The sequence below is a fragment of the Gracilinanus agilis genome, chromosome 3 (assembly GCF_016433145.1).
Source record: "Gracilinanus agilis isolate LMUSP501 chromosome 3, AgileGrace, whole genome shotgun sequence".
In the NCBI taxonomy this organism is placed as follows: domain Eukaryota; kingdom Metazoa; phylum Chordata; class Mammalia; order Didelphimorphia; family Didelphidae; genus Gracilinanus; species Gracilinanus agilis.
Genome location: NC_058132.1, coordinates 597,205,022 through 597,219,378, shown reverse-complemented (window position 1 = coordinate 597,219,378; position 14,357 = coordinate 597,205,022). Strand labels below are relative to the sequence as shown.

The window sequence follows — 14,357 nt, the reverse complement described above, 5'->3', positions numbered from 1 at the left end:
TTTATGTAAAAGCTAGAAGACAATGGATATTTTAAAATTAAACAATGAAAATTATAACTACTAGCTATTACTGTCTAAGACAGTGGCACTTGCTGCCAGTCACCCATAATATACACAGCTCAAGGCTGGTCTATTCTGACAAGGCAATGTTTAGAAATGGTCTTGCACAAAAAGCATTCACTTCTATATCACATGTCCTGGAGTCAATGTAATTCAAACAACAAATATCTGTATTAAATTCACTTTAGTAAAAGAATATTAATATGAAAAAGAAGACAATGTTAAGGATGTAGAAAATAGTAGGTCTGAACACCAAACCCTATGATAGATTTAGGATAACATTTCTCAGTGAAACAAATAAATTTTCCTTGTCAAAGAGCTGAAGCACTTTCTTTCCTGAAACTTGACATTCATTTTTAGTTTCTTTTAGAAACAGTGATCCACGCTTCTTCCTTTGATGATGTTACCAGCTCATATTTTGTCTCAATAACTTGTCCTTCCACAGGATGTAAGTACAGTTTTCTCACCAGCACACTTAGCAGTACCGTGGCCACCATATATGCAAATCTAATCAGAAAAAAGGGCAAATAATTTTTAAAATATTATATGAAGAAAAATAAGACATGATCATTCTTCTTATCTATAATAAATGCTAAAATTAAAACCAAAGAAAAAGACATATGTCTTCTTCCTAAAACTGTTTTATCTTACCTCAACTCAGGGCACTCTTGTGTGCCTGAGAATCCAAGCAAGGAAAGATTTTTCATAGCAGATTCATCATTGAACCGGTCTGGATCAAACCTTGAAAAGAGAAAAACATAACTGAGGACAAATCATTATACATACTGTCAAGTAGACATGATACCACTCCCCACTTGGATTTTTAAAAAAATATTGTCTTTCATTTGAATTATCGCTTTTATTACCAAATATATCTTTATCCCTTCACCTCCGGAGAAAGTGATTCATTCTAACCATATGAGAAAAAAATGGTTCAGCAAAACATATGCTGTTTCCCACCCACAGTTCCACACCTCTGTAAAGAAGAGAAGATGATGTATTTTTTCAATTCTTCTTCAAGGACAAACTTGGTCATTATAATTTTACAGCATTCAGTTTCCCTTTTTTAGTTCTATTTATAATTGTTGTAGTGATTTGTGTGTATTGTTTTCCTGATTGTGATTACTTAACTTTGCATCTGTTCATATTCTTTCCCTGCTTCTCTGAATTTTCCATATTCATTGTTTCTTATAGCATGGCAGTATTCCATCCCATTCATATACTGTAATTTGTTTATCCATTCACTTAGGATGGGCATTTATTCCTACTCTCCTACTACAAAAAGGGCTTATTACAGATCACGTTTGGCTAAACCTCAATTCTAGGTAACTTTTATTATCAGCCTTTTCATTCCTATTCACGTACTGCTAAGCAGAACTAAAGGAAATTAGGAAACCATGCTGACTGGGCCTACAACAAATTTAGGTTATCTAATCTTTTTTTTTTTTTTTTTTTTAGGTTATCTAATCTTAAATGGACCTTCACAGCAGAAGGGCATTCTATTCTTCCCAAATTGATTTGCTATCCCAATCTCCCAAACCTTTAGGTCTTATCTCAAGCTTCATTCAGCATCAACTCCCCATCCCTTCATACTTCACCAAAAAAGCTAAAATCATTTGTCTAGAGCTCCTCCTTCCCTCTTATCTCACATCACTCTGACACTTTCTCCCACTAACTCCTTTTTCACTTCTCTTTGTCTTAGGTGAAGAAGTAGCCTTTGTCTTTGCCAACACAGACTCCTTTACATGCAGTCTTAATTCTATCTCTTTCAGTAATCTTTAGCAGATGGCTCCCCATTCTATACTACACTATACTCCCTATTCTCATTCTTAACTATCAGTCTCTATCAACTGCTCTCCACCCTATTTCCTCTATAAACATTTCCATATCTTCCCCACCTTAGTTTTTAAAGAACATCTTTCTTTATTCTACCATTCTCACTGACTATTTCAAATCTTTGAGAGACATATCTATACTTAGTGCTTCTTCCTTTCCTCTCACTCTCTTCTAAACCCTCTGCAATCTGGCTTCCTCCTCTCTCCAAAGCTAAAGAAGATTTAACTGACAAATCTAGTGGCTTTTTTCTGATCTCCATCTTTCTTGACTTCTCTGTAGCATTTAACACTGTTAAGCATCTTCTGATCCTGATAATGCTCTCTTCTCTAAGTTTTGATGAGATTGCTCTCCCCTGGTTTTCCTCCGCTATTTTTCAGTCTTATTTTGCTGGTTCTTCATCTATTTCATGTCCACTATCCATAGGAGTCCCAAAATGTTCTGTCCTGGGCTCTCTTCTACTCTATACTTTCTCACTTGATGATCCTATCAGCAGCTTTTATGGGGTCAGTTATCATCTGTATGGAGATGATTCCCAGATCCATGTATCCAGACCATTTTTCTCCTGAGATACAATCATGAATCTCCAACTAACTGCTGGGGATCTTGAACTAGAAGGTTTATAAATAATTCAAATCCAAGTGTTCCAAACAGAATCCATTATCTTTTCCCTCTAGCTGAACTTCTCTATTTTAGTCAAGGATATCTTGTCACCTGGTCACCTCCCAATATCTTCCCCCTAGGCATCATTATAATTTGTCATCGATGACTTCTCATATATCCAATCCATTGCCAAATCTTGTCACATCTGCTCTCCACTCATAGTCACCATCCCAGTCTAGGCCCTCATCAACTCTTACCTGCTTTATTGCAAGAGCCTATTTTTTTGCTTTTCTATTTCTAATGCTAAGGGAAGTATTTGGAACACATTAAATGCTTTTAAAATGTTTGTTGACTGACTAATGAAATCCACAGCCTCATATTAAGTAAACAAACAAATACACAATATATGAGTATAAGCAAACTGAATTAGAAACCCTAATGCAAGGAGGCAAATATAACTTCTTCATTATCACTGAGACTTAGTGAGATAAGAGGTCCATGACTGGAATATAGTTGGGTATGTCTATATTTGATTCAAAAGGAAGGGAGTGGGACATAGCAGAACTGTATGTTAAAAGATACACAGGATCCCTTTCATGTCTCAGCTTTCCCCACTGTAGTTTCAATATATCTCATGTTGACATAAAAAATTAAATGGGAACTTGGGGGGGAGTTTTGTGGAAGCTACAAACAACACTAGAAGTTAGGCACACAGAAAAAGTTTAGAAACTCAGAAATGCATAAAATATGTGTATTGTATTATATAATATCAACATACACAATTTCTTTTCTTGTAAATACCCCATAAAAGAAAAAATTCAGACTTTTTCTTTGGTACAAAGGTAAAGAGAAAAAATTTTATGCAGATTTTCTTTTTTTTTTTTAATTTTTTTTTTTTAAAACTCTTACCTTCCGTCTTGGAGTCAATACTGTGTATTGGCTCCAAGGCAGAAGAGTGGTAAGGGTGGGCAATGGGGGTCAAGTGACTTGCCCAGGGTCACACAGCTGGGAAGTGTCTGAGGCCAGATTTGAACCTAGGACCTCCCCTCTCTAGGCCTGGCTCTCAATCCACTAAGCTTCCCAGCTGCCCTTATGCAGATTTTCCAGACTGGCAGGATGGGGTTTTGCTGTGCTCCTAAACCCCATACTGTGGAATGGATACCTGTATTAACATGAAGATATTCAGGAATCAGAAGAGGGAAGCAGAGTAGAGAGAATGCTGGGGTAAAAATGACAGCAGGAATAGAAGGGATATTGCCATTAAGGTATATAACATACCCCTTTGGACACTGACACTTTGGACACCCAAAATATCTAAGAAGATGTGAATTAATAGAAGGAAATGTAAATTTTATACCTAGGTTCAAATAATCAACTTCACAAGTAAGAAGGATTGTTATACAGTGGTTATTCTGAAAAAGTTCTAAGGATCTAGTGGCTTCGAACTCATTAAGTCTGGAAAACAGCCTGGTATAGAACAGTGTTTCTTAACCTTTCTTAAATCATAGATTCCTCTCACCCTGCCACAGCAGTCTGGTAAAGTCCATGGACTCCTCAATAATATTTTTTAAATAACTGAAGGAAATGCTACATTTCAGTATAAGATTAGCAAAAGTAAGCATCTAAATTTCTTTTTTAATCCAAGATGATAGACCCAACCGAAATTTATCCATGGACCTCAACTAAGAATTCCTATTCTAGAGGAAAGAATGTTTGACTTGGGAGTCAGAGAAAGTGGGTTCAAAGTTCAGCTCTAATGGTTCCTACATACATGAGCTTAGAAAAGATCTGGAACCACTCTAGGACTCAGTTTCCTCATCTGTAAAAATAAAGAGGTTGTACTAGATGATCTGTAAGGTCCCTTCTACCTTTAAATCTATGACCTCATGATCATCATGATATTCAGATTAGTCAAGAAAGCTAATGCAATTTTGTTTCAGGTTGCATTAAAAAAGTAAGGGGGTGGGAGGTGCAGGTATCAGCATAGTGGATAGAAAGCCTGGATTGGAGTTGGGAAGACCTGGGTTCAAATCTGACCTCAAACACTGCCTAGCTGAGTGACCCTGAGCAAATCATTTAATCCTAACTGCCTAGCCACAATTCTGTCTTACAGTTTATACTAAGATAGAAAGTAAGGGTTTCAAAAAACCCTTAAAAAAAAAAAAAGAGAATAGGGTCCAGGCCCTACTTTACTCAATCTGGTCAGATCACACATGGAATATTATGTTCAATTTTACACACTGCATTTAAAGAAGAGCATTGATAACCTTGAATGTTTAGAAGATGGCAACCAAAGTAGTGAAGACTTTTTGAGATAGAATTTCAAGGGGATCAGCTGAAGAAATGGGAATGTTTGATAAGAAGAGCTGGGGGAAAGACATGAGAGTTGTCTTTCAAGATTGTGAAGGACTGCTAAATGAAAGAAAGAGAAGATTTATTTTGCATGGCACCAGAGGGCAGAACCAGGAACAGTGGATGAAAGTAGGAGTAAAATTTATTCTTGATAGAAAGAGAAATTTTTCTAAGGTTTGAAAGCTATTCAGAAGTTGAATGAACTTCCTTAGAAAGTGGTGGATTCTTATGGGCATCACTGTAAAGGAGATTTTTGTTCAGGAATGTTTGAACTATGTTTTCTCTGAGGTTCCTTCCAATTCTGAAATTCTATGATATTCTGTTATTGATGTGTTATCTTATTTCTTAGCTGAGAGAGGTTTAAAAAATATAATGCATTCAGTTTCTTAATGAATGTTTTAAAATTATACTTAAATCAGACTACTAACAAATGAATAGCAAAATACCAAGAAATCTCAAACTTAAATTCTGGTTATTTGAAACCAGATAACCATTGGTAAGTTAAGCATTTTATTTTGTAACACTGGTTACTTTGGTGAAAGTTGATTTCTTTAAGTTGTGGCCTCTCCTTCCCTCATCTATGCTTTTTAAGTAATAGTTATGCTATTTGTATTCAAGATGTACCATAAAGTACAGGGAAAAATAGAAATGAAAGTAATTTAGAGGGAGAAAATAAGATACACAGATTAAAAAAAATCATCACTCTGCTATGAGATAATTAAATGGTGTGTTTTTTTTTGAGGGGGGAGCTTTTTTTAGTTCCCTTTAATATTTTTTCTCTGCAAGAAGAATGTTCAGTTCTGATTTTGTTAAAAAAAAGATAAAGTCATTGGATTGTCTTGCCTTTTTGTAAGGTGATACAGTAATTATCAGTAAAATAATTTTGTATTATGTACTACAAAAGATTAAACTAAATTTAATCAGTTTTTCTTTTGAAATAACCTTGAAAAATAAGAACACAGATGTTTGCCTTAGGGCATCTAAGTATTTTCAGATTATATGATAATGAGCCTGCTTCTTCAAGTTCATAATTGGAATTACCCCAAATTTTCATGATTATTTAAAAATAAACATACAGAGGTAAAAGACCCTAGGGGACTTCAGCTTTTTTTTTTTTTTCCTGAAGGGGGGAACTTTTCCTTCATTTAATTTTGTCTGCAAAGAATCTAATTTTTAGCTTTACTTTGAAGACTGGTATTTCAGCTCATTCATCAAAGAATTAGGTTAATATTATGTTTGACCATTTTACCTAAGGTCCTCTGCTCCTGGAATAAACCAACAGTAAACAAGCATGTATAAAGCACTTACTCTGTGCTAAGAACTGTTAACTGACACTAATATATATGCAAGGAAATTAAGTGACTCATATGAGGATAAATTCACTTCAACCAAAGGTAGAACATCGACTCCCCCCGTCCCCAACTCCTTATTAACAACTCTAAGACAGAAGGGCAAGGACTAGGCAGAGTTAAGTGACTTGCCCAGGGTCACACAACTAGGAAGTGTCTGAGATCACATTTGAACCCAGGACCTCCTGTCTCTAGGCCTGGGTCTCTATCTACTATGCCACCTTGCTGTCCCAGAATATCAATATCTTAAGCAGGATTATGACCCAGGATGATTTTTACAAAGTCTACTTAGAGAAATTTCCTTGTGGGTTTATAATGGTAGTCACTATACTATGTGAAACTAGGCCTATAAATGCGTCAGTCAATAAACATTTATTAAGCACCTACTCTGTGGTAAGCAGTGGAAATGAGAAGAAAGGGAAAAGGCAAGCCTGGTCCTTAAGAAACTCTCAATTTAATGGAGACAACTGGCAGTAAGCTTTGTACAAACAAGCTAGTACTGAATTATGGACATAGTAAAATGTGGTTCTTTTATCTTTTCTTATATTTACAGATCGCTTTAGCATAAAAAATTATGATTTAGGAGAGGATTATCATGCCAGTGGTTATATCCATCTCCTATTCCATAGTAACACAGCCTGGGCATTTTACTGATATGTCCCTGGATTTGGCTCTATTCTTTGTATATAACTTTTTATCTACAGCTCCGAATAGGAACATATCATCAAGGTTTGGTGCTTTTTAAACAAAGATAAAGCCTGTGAATATTTAATAGGCAAGCTATCTGTAAAAGTGCCTTTGTCTGTGCTAGGAAAGAAAGAGTTACAATCAATGCTGGCCATACCGATAATACAATGAAATAGCTTATTGATGTGGGATCACTTAGGATTATAGATGCCCATGGAATCTCTTAACATCACATGGATACTAATGAAGCACATATATTGTCTGTTATTTGTCTTTCACTCCAGCTATTTCATTTCATTCAGTCTGTCATTTTTTCCAAATAATATCTTTCTGATTGTACTCCACACACAACTTTTCTTGTGTAATTCTTCAATTGTAATATACTGTCACCTGCTCGAGCCTACAGTGAACATTCTTTTTGTTTTGGGGGTAAATTTAAATTTCCATTCTTTAGAGATCAACATATTCCTCAATTCAGAACCATAAGGTATAACTAGAAAAATTAGCATTTTTGGTCCATACCAATGATTTCATCTGTGTAGAAAACTCCCACCACTGATACAAATTCGTTACCTAATGATGATTTTAAAAATATGGGCTTTTATTTCACGAAGCTACTTAAGAGTCATTAAAAGAGTCGGACAACTTCATAAGGGCAATCTAGTCTGTCCTGTTACTCAATTCTGGGCCCAGTTTACTGACCATGTACAGAGTTTGTACTCTGTCCAAGGTACTGATGAGCTAGCTATCCAATTGCATTATCATAAACTAGCTAAATGGCATTCTTTATCCATTTGGTTTTTCTTATATAAAAAAGAGAGGTCAAACAGTTTTGAATGATCATAGTTCTCATTTAGGAGAGTCTGCAGTGCTTTGGTGCCTGATATAATCTTTAGGTTATCATCTGACAAAGAGGTGCATCTAGAGAGACTTAAAAACTATAGAGAATCCCTTTCAATTCAAACTCTTCACTGGGTCTCCTTCCTCCATAACAGTGGAGGCAAGTACAGGTACTTCTTACTTTCCATACCTTTGCAATTCACCTAGCTCTAGTTCTGACATGTGGCAGCAAGGGCAGTGGCAGAAGCACCAATGCACCCTAAGCCAAGAGTCCTCTGCTTCAGGCCCTGCAGCTGCTTGGGCTACAGAGGCATAGAGCTGGGCAGGAGGAGATGCCATGCTGAACTCCCCGGGGGGGGGGGGGGGGACCGGACATCTGCATAATGGTCCACTTAACATTAAGTGATAACTCTCTACACATCTTTTAGTTTTAACCTCATTTGATATTAAAAACCAGAAGGTCAAAGTCAATTCTGTGGTTATATTTTGAATGATTTGGACATTCAGCACACCTAGTTGAAGGAAAGCACTCAGACTAGCAATTTAACAAATAAAATGGGTTTTTAATATTTAACAAATGGTGAGCACAGTTGCATCTTATATCCTCTATACCTTCTGGTCATTTGTTTGATTGTAAACATATCACATCCTGTGGAATATTGTTCATAAATGCCTTTTTATTCCTCTCTCATGCTTTCATCAAAAATGTATAATCGATACATGTTAAATTATAATAAAAATTTGTACTGTTGGAAATACAGGCATAATGACTGATATTTACTGACATTCTCTTAGTTGTCTTGGTGGAGCAGTAATTTTAAGTAAATTTAAGCAGTAAATTTAAGAAGAAATAACATTTCTTCCATACCTTTGGAATAGTTCCATTTTTAAGATATCTTGTTAAAATAATTTCTCAGGGCTCTCAAAACTGTCACAGAATCACAGAATTTTAAAGCAACTGCCAAGGCCATCTAAGTTGAATTCAGGCCTTAAAAAAGAATACCAATAACAGACCCAATAAATACTTCTCTGGTCTCTCCTTGAAGGCCTCTAATGGGATAGAAGGCATCCAACTTTTGAACAGCTCTAATTGTTAGGAATTTCCCCCAAAATTTGCCTCTTTGCAACTTCTAATCATTGCTCCTTATTCTTCTCTGTGAGGCCAAACTGAACAAATATAATCTTTCTTTCATATGGCGTTTCAAATATCTTAACATAGCTGTTATATCTCCTTAGTCTTCTCCTCCCAGTGTAAATATCCCCAGTTCTTCCAACCACATTTATAACATGGAATCTGTGCCCTTCACCATCTTGGTTACCCTCTTCTGGATACTTATCACTTATGCACTACCTAAATCATATTGAACACAATATTGGCTAACCTGGGCAAAGTACTGAGGGACTGTCTCACCTCCTCATTTTTCTTTAGTTGGGTGTCTTCCATCCCCACTAAGAGTCTCCAAGGAGAGACCAGAAAACCATTTATTTGGCATGTTATTGGTATTCTTTTTTAAGGCCTGAATTCACCTTAGATGGCCTCTGGGGTCCCTTCCAAAATTCTGTGATTCTGTGACAGTTTTGAGAGCATTGAGAGATTATTCTTTCTTTCTTAGCCCATGATCATATTATATTTTTTTGGTTGCCATAACATACTGCTGACTCATATTGGGCTTGCAGTTCATTAAAAACCCCAGATTTGCTTCAGAGAACTGCTATACAACCACACCTCCCCCTTCTTGTACTTGTGAATTTGCTTTGTTTTTAACACTACTGAATTTATTCTTCTTGGATTCAGCCCCAAGTTTTATCCTGTCAAGATATTTTTTGGATCTTTGCTCTTTTACCAATGTATTGCTATCCTCCCACCCTCAGCTTTGTATCATCTACAAATTTGATAAGCAAGCCATCAATACTTTTATACAAGCCATTAATAAAAATGTTGAAAAGATCAAGGCCAAGTGCAAATCCCTAAAGCATCTAGAGTCATATTCTATTTATTAGTTGTATCCAAGTCTCAGGGATACCTATGAGGTCCTATCTGTCATCCTGTATCAGAATCTCTAATTCCTTCTACTTGTTACATAAACTGGGTATTTGCATATAAACACATTTGAAGCTATGGGTTTGATTAGTGTGGTTCTTTCCTTGGATTTTGTCATCTGTAAATTTCTGGATGTCTCAGCTGTTACTTCTTCCTTCCCTGGAGCTACAGTATCTAGCTTTTTTGGTATACACATAGGCAATTTTTCCCATCTCACATCCTTTTAAAAAAACTTTAAGTCCTTTTGATTAATTTGGCCAGAGACCAAGTATATACATTCTTACTAGCCTCTTCCAAGTATATTCTATTTTTGGCCAGTAGTTGTATATCTCAGATAAGAATAGAACTCTTATATTTTAAGTCATGCTCCAAAATCCAAATCTCATCCTCAGATGCCATCTTTTTAGCTACTTTCTAAATCTCTTTTCCTCTTTTGCATTCCTTATCTTCAATTGGAAGTAGTGAGGCAAGCACTTAACTTGCTTTCTTTTCTGCAGACCAAATATCTCTAGATCATAAACATACTGCTGTCTAAAAATACAGGACTATTAAATCTTATTTTAGGCTAATCTCAGTATTCTAACCTTATAGACCCTGACTATGTCTTCCCGTGTTATCTTTGCCTCTCATCTTTACCTCTCCAAATATGATGATCCTGTTTTCTATGCATTTACTTAGGATTGATAAAAATGTCAGAGATCAGAGGACCAAAGCATAGGTACTGCTGGCACTCCACTAGAAACCTCCTCTTGAACTGACATAGAATTATAAACACTTATTCTTTTGTCTGGCCATTCACTTGAATTCTGAATTCAATCAATTGTACTAGAGTCCATACTCTCCATCTTTTTCACAAGATTATCATAATATCATATCAAACATTATATTTAGGCAAACTCTATCTATAGCAATTCCCCAATCTATTTATTTAGTAATTTAGTAAGTCATTTAGTAGATCTAGTATTTTGTATCAAAACAAAAAGTAAAGGTTCCGGGTTAAGATGGCGGCAGAGTAAGAAGCAGCTCTTAACCTCTCCTGACCGAAACACACAAAACTCCTCAAGGGGACATAAAAACAAGTCCAGACGAACGGAGGAACCCCACAACAGGGCACAGCGTGGAAGGTACGTGGAATCGAGGCATTTCCATGCTATAAAGGGGTGAAACAGCTCTCACTAAATCGCGGGCTGAGCAACCACCCCACCCCCACCCCCTCCACACACATCTAAAGCGCCGAAGCCAGCTAAAAAGAAATAGAGCAAGTTTGGGGCACCCATCGAGTCATTGGCAGCTCCGGGGCCTGTTCCTGAGAGCAGCAAGATTTAGGACCCCAATAAGCCAAAAAACGCACGCAAAATCTGAGCGTGGGAGCAGAGAGTGGACGCAGGGCGCAGAGCACGGGCTGAGAGCGCAGGCACTACGGAGGCGTGGGTGGAGGCAGACACAGCCAGGAACTAAAGCCTCAGTGGGGAACCAGCATGGACGGCATACGACTGTGGAAGCAGCGCCCTGAGACTTGTAAAGGAACCTCCCGCAGAGGATCAAGCAAGGGGGTCCACCAAGGGGCTTGACCTTGGAAAAAACCAGAACTCAGACATCAGGAGCCAATAGACCGCGGACAGACACTGAGCGTGAGGATAAACCTGAGAAGCTGCTGGGCTAATGATGGCTACCCAGTCTCAGGAAGCTCAAAAGAGAAAGAATAACAACAAGAAAAAGAAGTCTTTAACACTCGACAACTTTTACACAGAGAAAATCCAGACAACCGAGCAAACAGAGGAGGAAAACAAACAAGCATCCGGACCCTCCTCAAATAAGGAAAACTCCTCACAAACTATGGAAGAGTTCAAAACTGAGATTCTGAGGAAGATGGAAGAGATCTGGCAAGAAAATAACAGTTTAAAAGGTAAAATCTTGCAATTGGAAAGCGAGGCTCAGAAATCAAATGAACTGATAAGCAAATTGAACAAGATTGAAAAAGAAAACCAAAAGATCATAGCTGAAAACCAGTCTCTAAAGGCTAGAATTGAGCAGTTAGAAGCTAATGATCTCTCAAGACAACAAGAACAAATAAAACAAAGTCAAAAGACTGAAAAAATAGAAGGAAACATGAAATATCTCAATGAGAAAGTGACAGACCAAGAAAACCGGTCTAGAAGAGACAATTTGAGAATAATTGGTCTTCCAGAAAAACCAGAAATTAATAGAAACCTGGACTCCATACTAACAGAAATAATTCAGCAAAATTGCCCTGAAGTCCTACAAGAGGGCAACATAGACATTGAAAGGATTCATAGAACACCTGCGGCATTCGATCAAGAAAGGAAAACACCAAGAAATATCATTGCAAAATTCAAGAGTTTCCAAGCAAAAGAAAAAATCTTACAAGAAGCCAGAAAGAAACAATTCAAATATCAAGGAGCACCAATCAGGATCACACAGGATCTGGCAGCCTCAATGCTGAAAGACCGCAAGGCTTTGAATACAATATTCAGAAAGGCAAGAGAGCTGGGCCTGCAACCACGGATCAACTACCCATCAAAATTGACTATATATTTCCAGGGGAAAGTATGGGCATTCAACAAAATTGAAGAATTCCAGGTATTTGCACAGAAAAGACCAGGGCTAAATGGAAAGTTTGGTATCCAACCACAAAAATCGAGAGAAACCTGAAAAGGTAAATAAGATACAGAGGGGAAAGAAAGAAAACTTATAATTTTTAAATTTGCCTTTTTAAGAGCCTTAGTGAGATCTAATTATCTGTATTCCTATGTAGAGAAATGTTATGTTTAATTCTCTGTAGTGAACTCTATTCACTATTATAATATTCACTATTATAGTAATCAGAAGAATAATTCACAGGGTGAGGGTGGAACACTAAATAATCTAAGATGGCATGGGGGATGGGAAAGAGGGGGTGAATAGCAGGGGACACCAAGAGAAACTTGAGTGAATAAGAAAATAGAATATTCTATTACACACAAAGAGGGCATGGGAGGGAGAGGGGACAAATACTACTATAAGAAGGAGAGGAAGAGAGCATAAAGAGGTAATAATCAAATCTTACTCTCAGTGTAATCAACCCAGAAAGGGAAGAGTAGCTATACTATCCATTGGGAAATAAAATTCTTATCTAACCCTTCTGAGAAAGTTAGAAGGGATAAACCAAGGGGAGCAGGGGAGTGGGGAGGTCAAAAAAAGGGAGGGGTGAAGGAGGAGGGAATTCATAAGGCCTTTAAAAACAAAAAGAGGGGGGGAAATAAGAGAGGGGGTAGAAAGGGAAGTTAATCAAGGGAGGGGATAAGGGATAGGGTCTTAATAGCAAACCACTGGTTTTAAAGGAAATAGTTTAAGGAGAAGGGATAGGAATGGGGGAGGATTTGAAAATGTCAGCAAATGCACAACTGATGATTATAACTCTGAATGTGAACGGGATGAACTCGCTCATAAAACGGAAGCAAATAGCAGAGTGGATTAGAAACCAAAATCCCACCATATGTTGTCTACAAGAAACACATATGAGGCGGGTGGACATACGCAAGTTTAAGGTTCAGGGTTTGAGCAAAATCTTTTGGGCGTCAAATGAGAAAAAGAAGGCAGGAATGGCTATTATGATTTCTGACAAAGCCAAAGTAAAAATAAATATGATTAAAAAAGACAGGGAAGGTCATCACATCCTGATTAAAGGCAGTATAAACAATGAGGAAATAACACTGTTCAATATGTATGCACCAAGTGGCATAGCACCCAAATTCATAAAGGAGAAACTGGCAGAGCTCAAGAAGGAAATAGACAGTAAAACCATACTAGTGGGAGATCTAAATATTCCTCTGTCAGATCTAGATAAATCAAACTGAAAAATAAATAAGAAAGAGGTAAGAGAGGTGAATGAAGTCCTAGAAAAATTAGATCTAATTGATATGTGGAGGAAAATAAATAGGGACAAAAAGGAATACACCTTCTTCTCAGCTGCACATGGCACATTCACAAAGATTGACCATGTTATAGGGCATAGAATCATTGCAAACAAATGCAAAAGAGCAGAAATAATAAATGTAACCTTCTCAGATCATAATGCAATAAAAATAATAATTAGTAAGGGCACCTGTACAGGAAAATCAAAAACTAATTGGAAATTAAATAATATGATTCTCCAAAACCAATTTGTCAAAGAAGGAATCATAGAAATTAGAAGCCTTCCCAATAAGATCAGGAGTGAAACAAGGATGCCCATTATCACCTCTATTATTCAACATAGTACTAGAAACAATAGCAGTTGCAATTAGAGAAGAAAAAGAAATTGAAGGTATCAAAATAGGCAAGGAGGAGACTAAGTTATCACTCTTTGCAGATGATATGATGGTCTACTTAAAAAATCCTAGAGAATCAACTAAGAAGCTTGTAGAAATAATCGACAACTTTAGCAAAGTTGCAGGATACAAAATAAATGCACATAAATCATCAGCATTTCTATACATTTCCAACACACTAGAGCAGCAAGAGGTAGAAAGAGAAACACCATTTAAAATCACCCTAGACAATATAAAATACTTGGGAATCTATCTACCAAAACAAACACAGCAATTATACGA

General features: G+C 36.8%; 1 protein-coding gene across 1 annotated transcript in view; it reads right to left on the bottom strand.

Moving 5' to 3' along the window:
* Positions 1 to 416: 416 nt before the first annotated feature.
* The window catches only part of LOC123242704 (cytochrome P450 20A1), a 72,581-nt gene continuing 58,640 nt past the window's right edge, over positions 417 to 14,357 (bottom strand). Inside the window, exons 12-13 of the mRNA XM_044670648.1 lie at positions 712 to 801; positions 417 to 567 (exon numbers count right to left, since the gene is read on the bottom strand). Coding sequence (XP_044526583.1) covers positions 417 to 567; positions 712 to 801 — 241 coding nt within the window. The remainder of the gene's footprint in view (positions 568 to 711; positions 802 to 14,357) is intronic.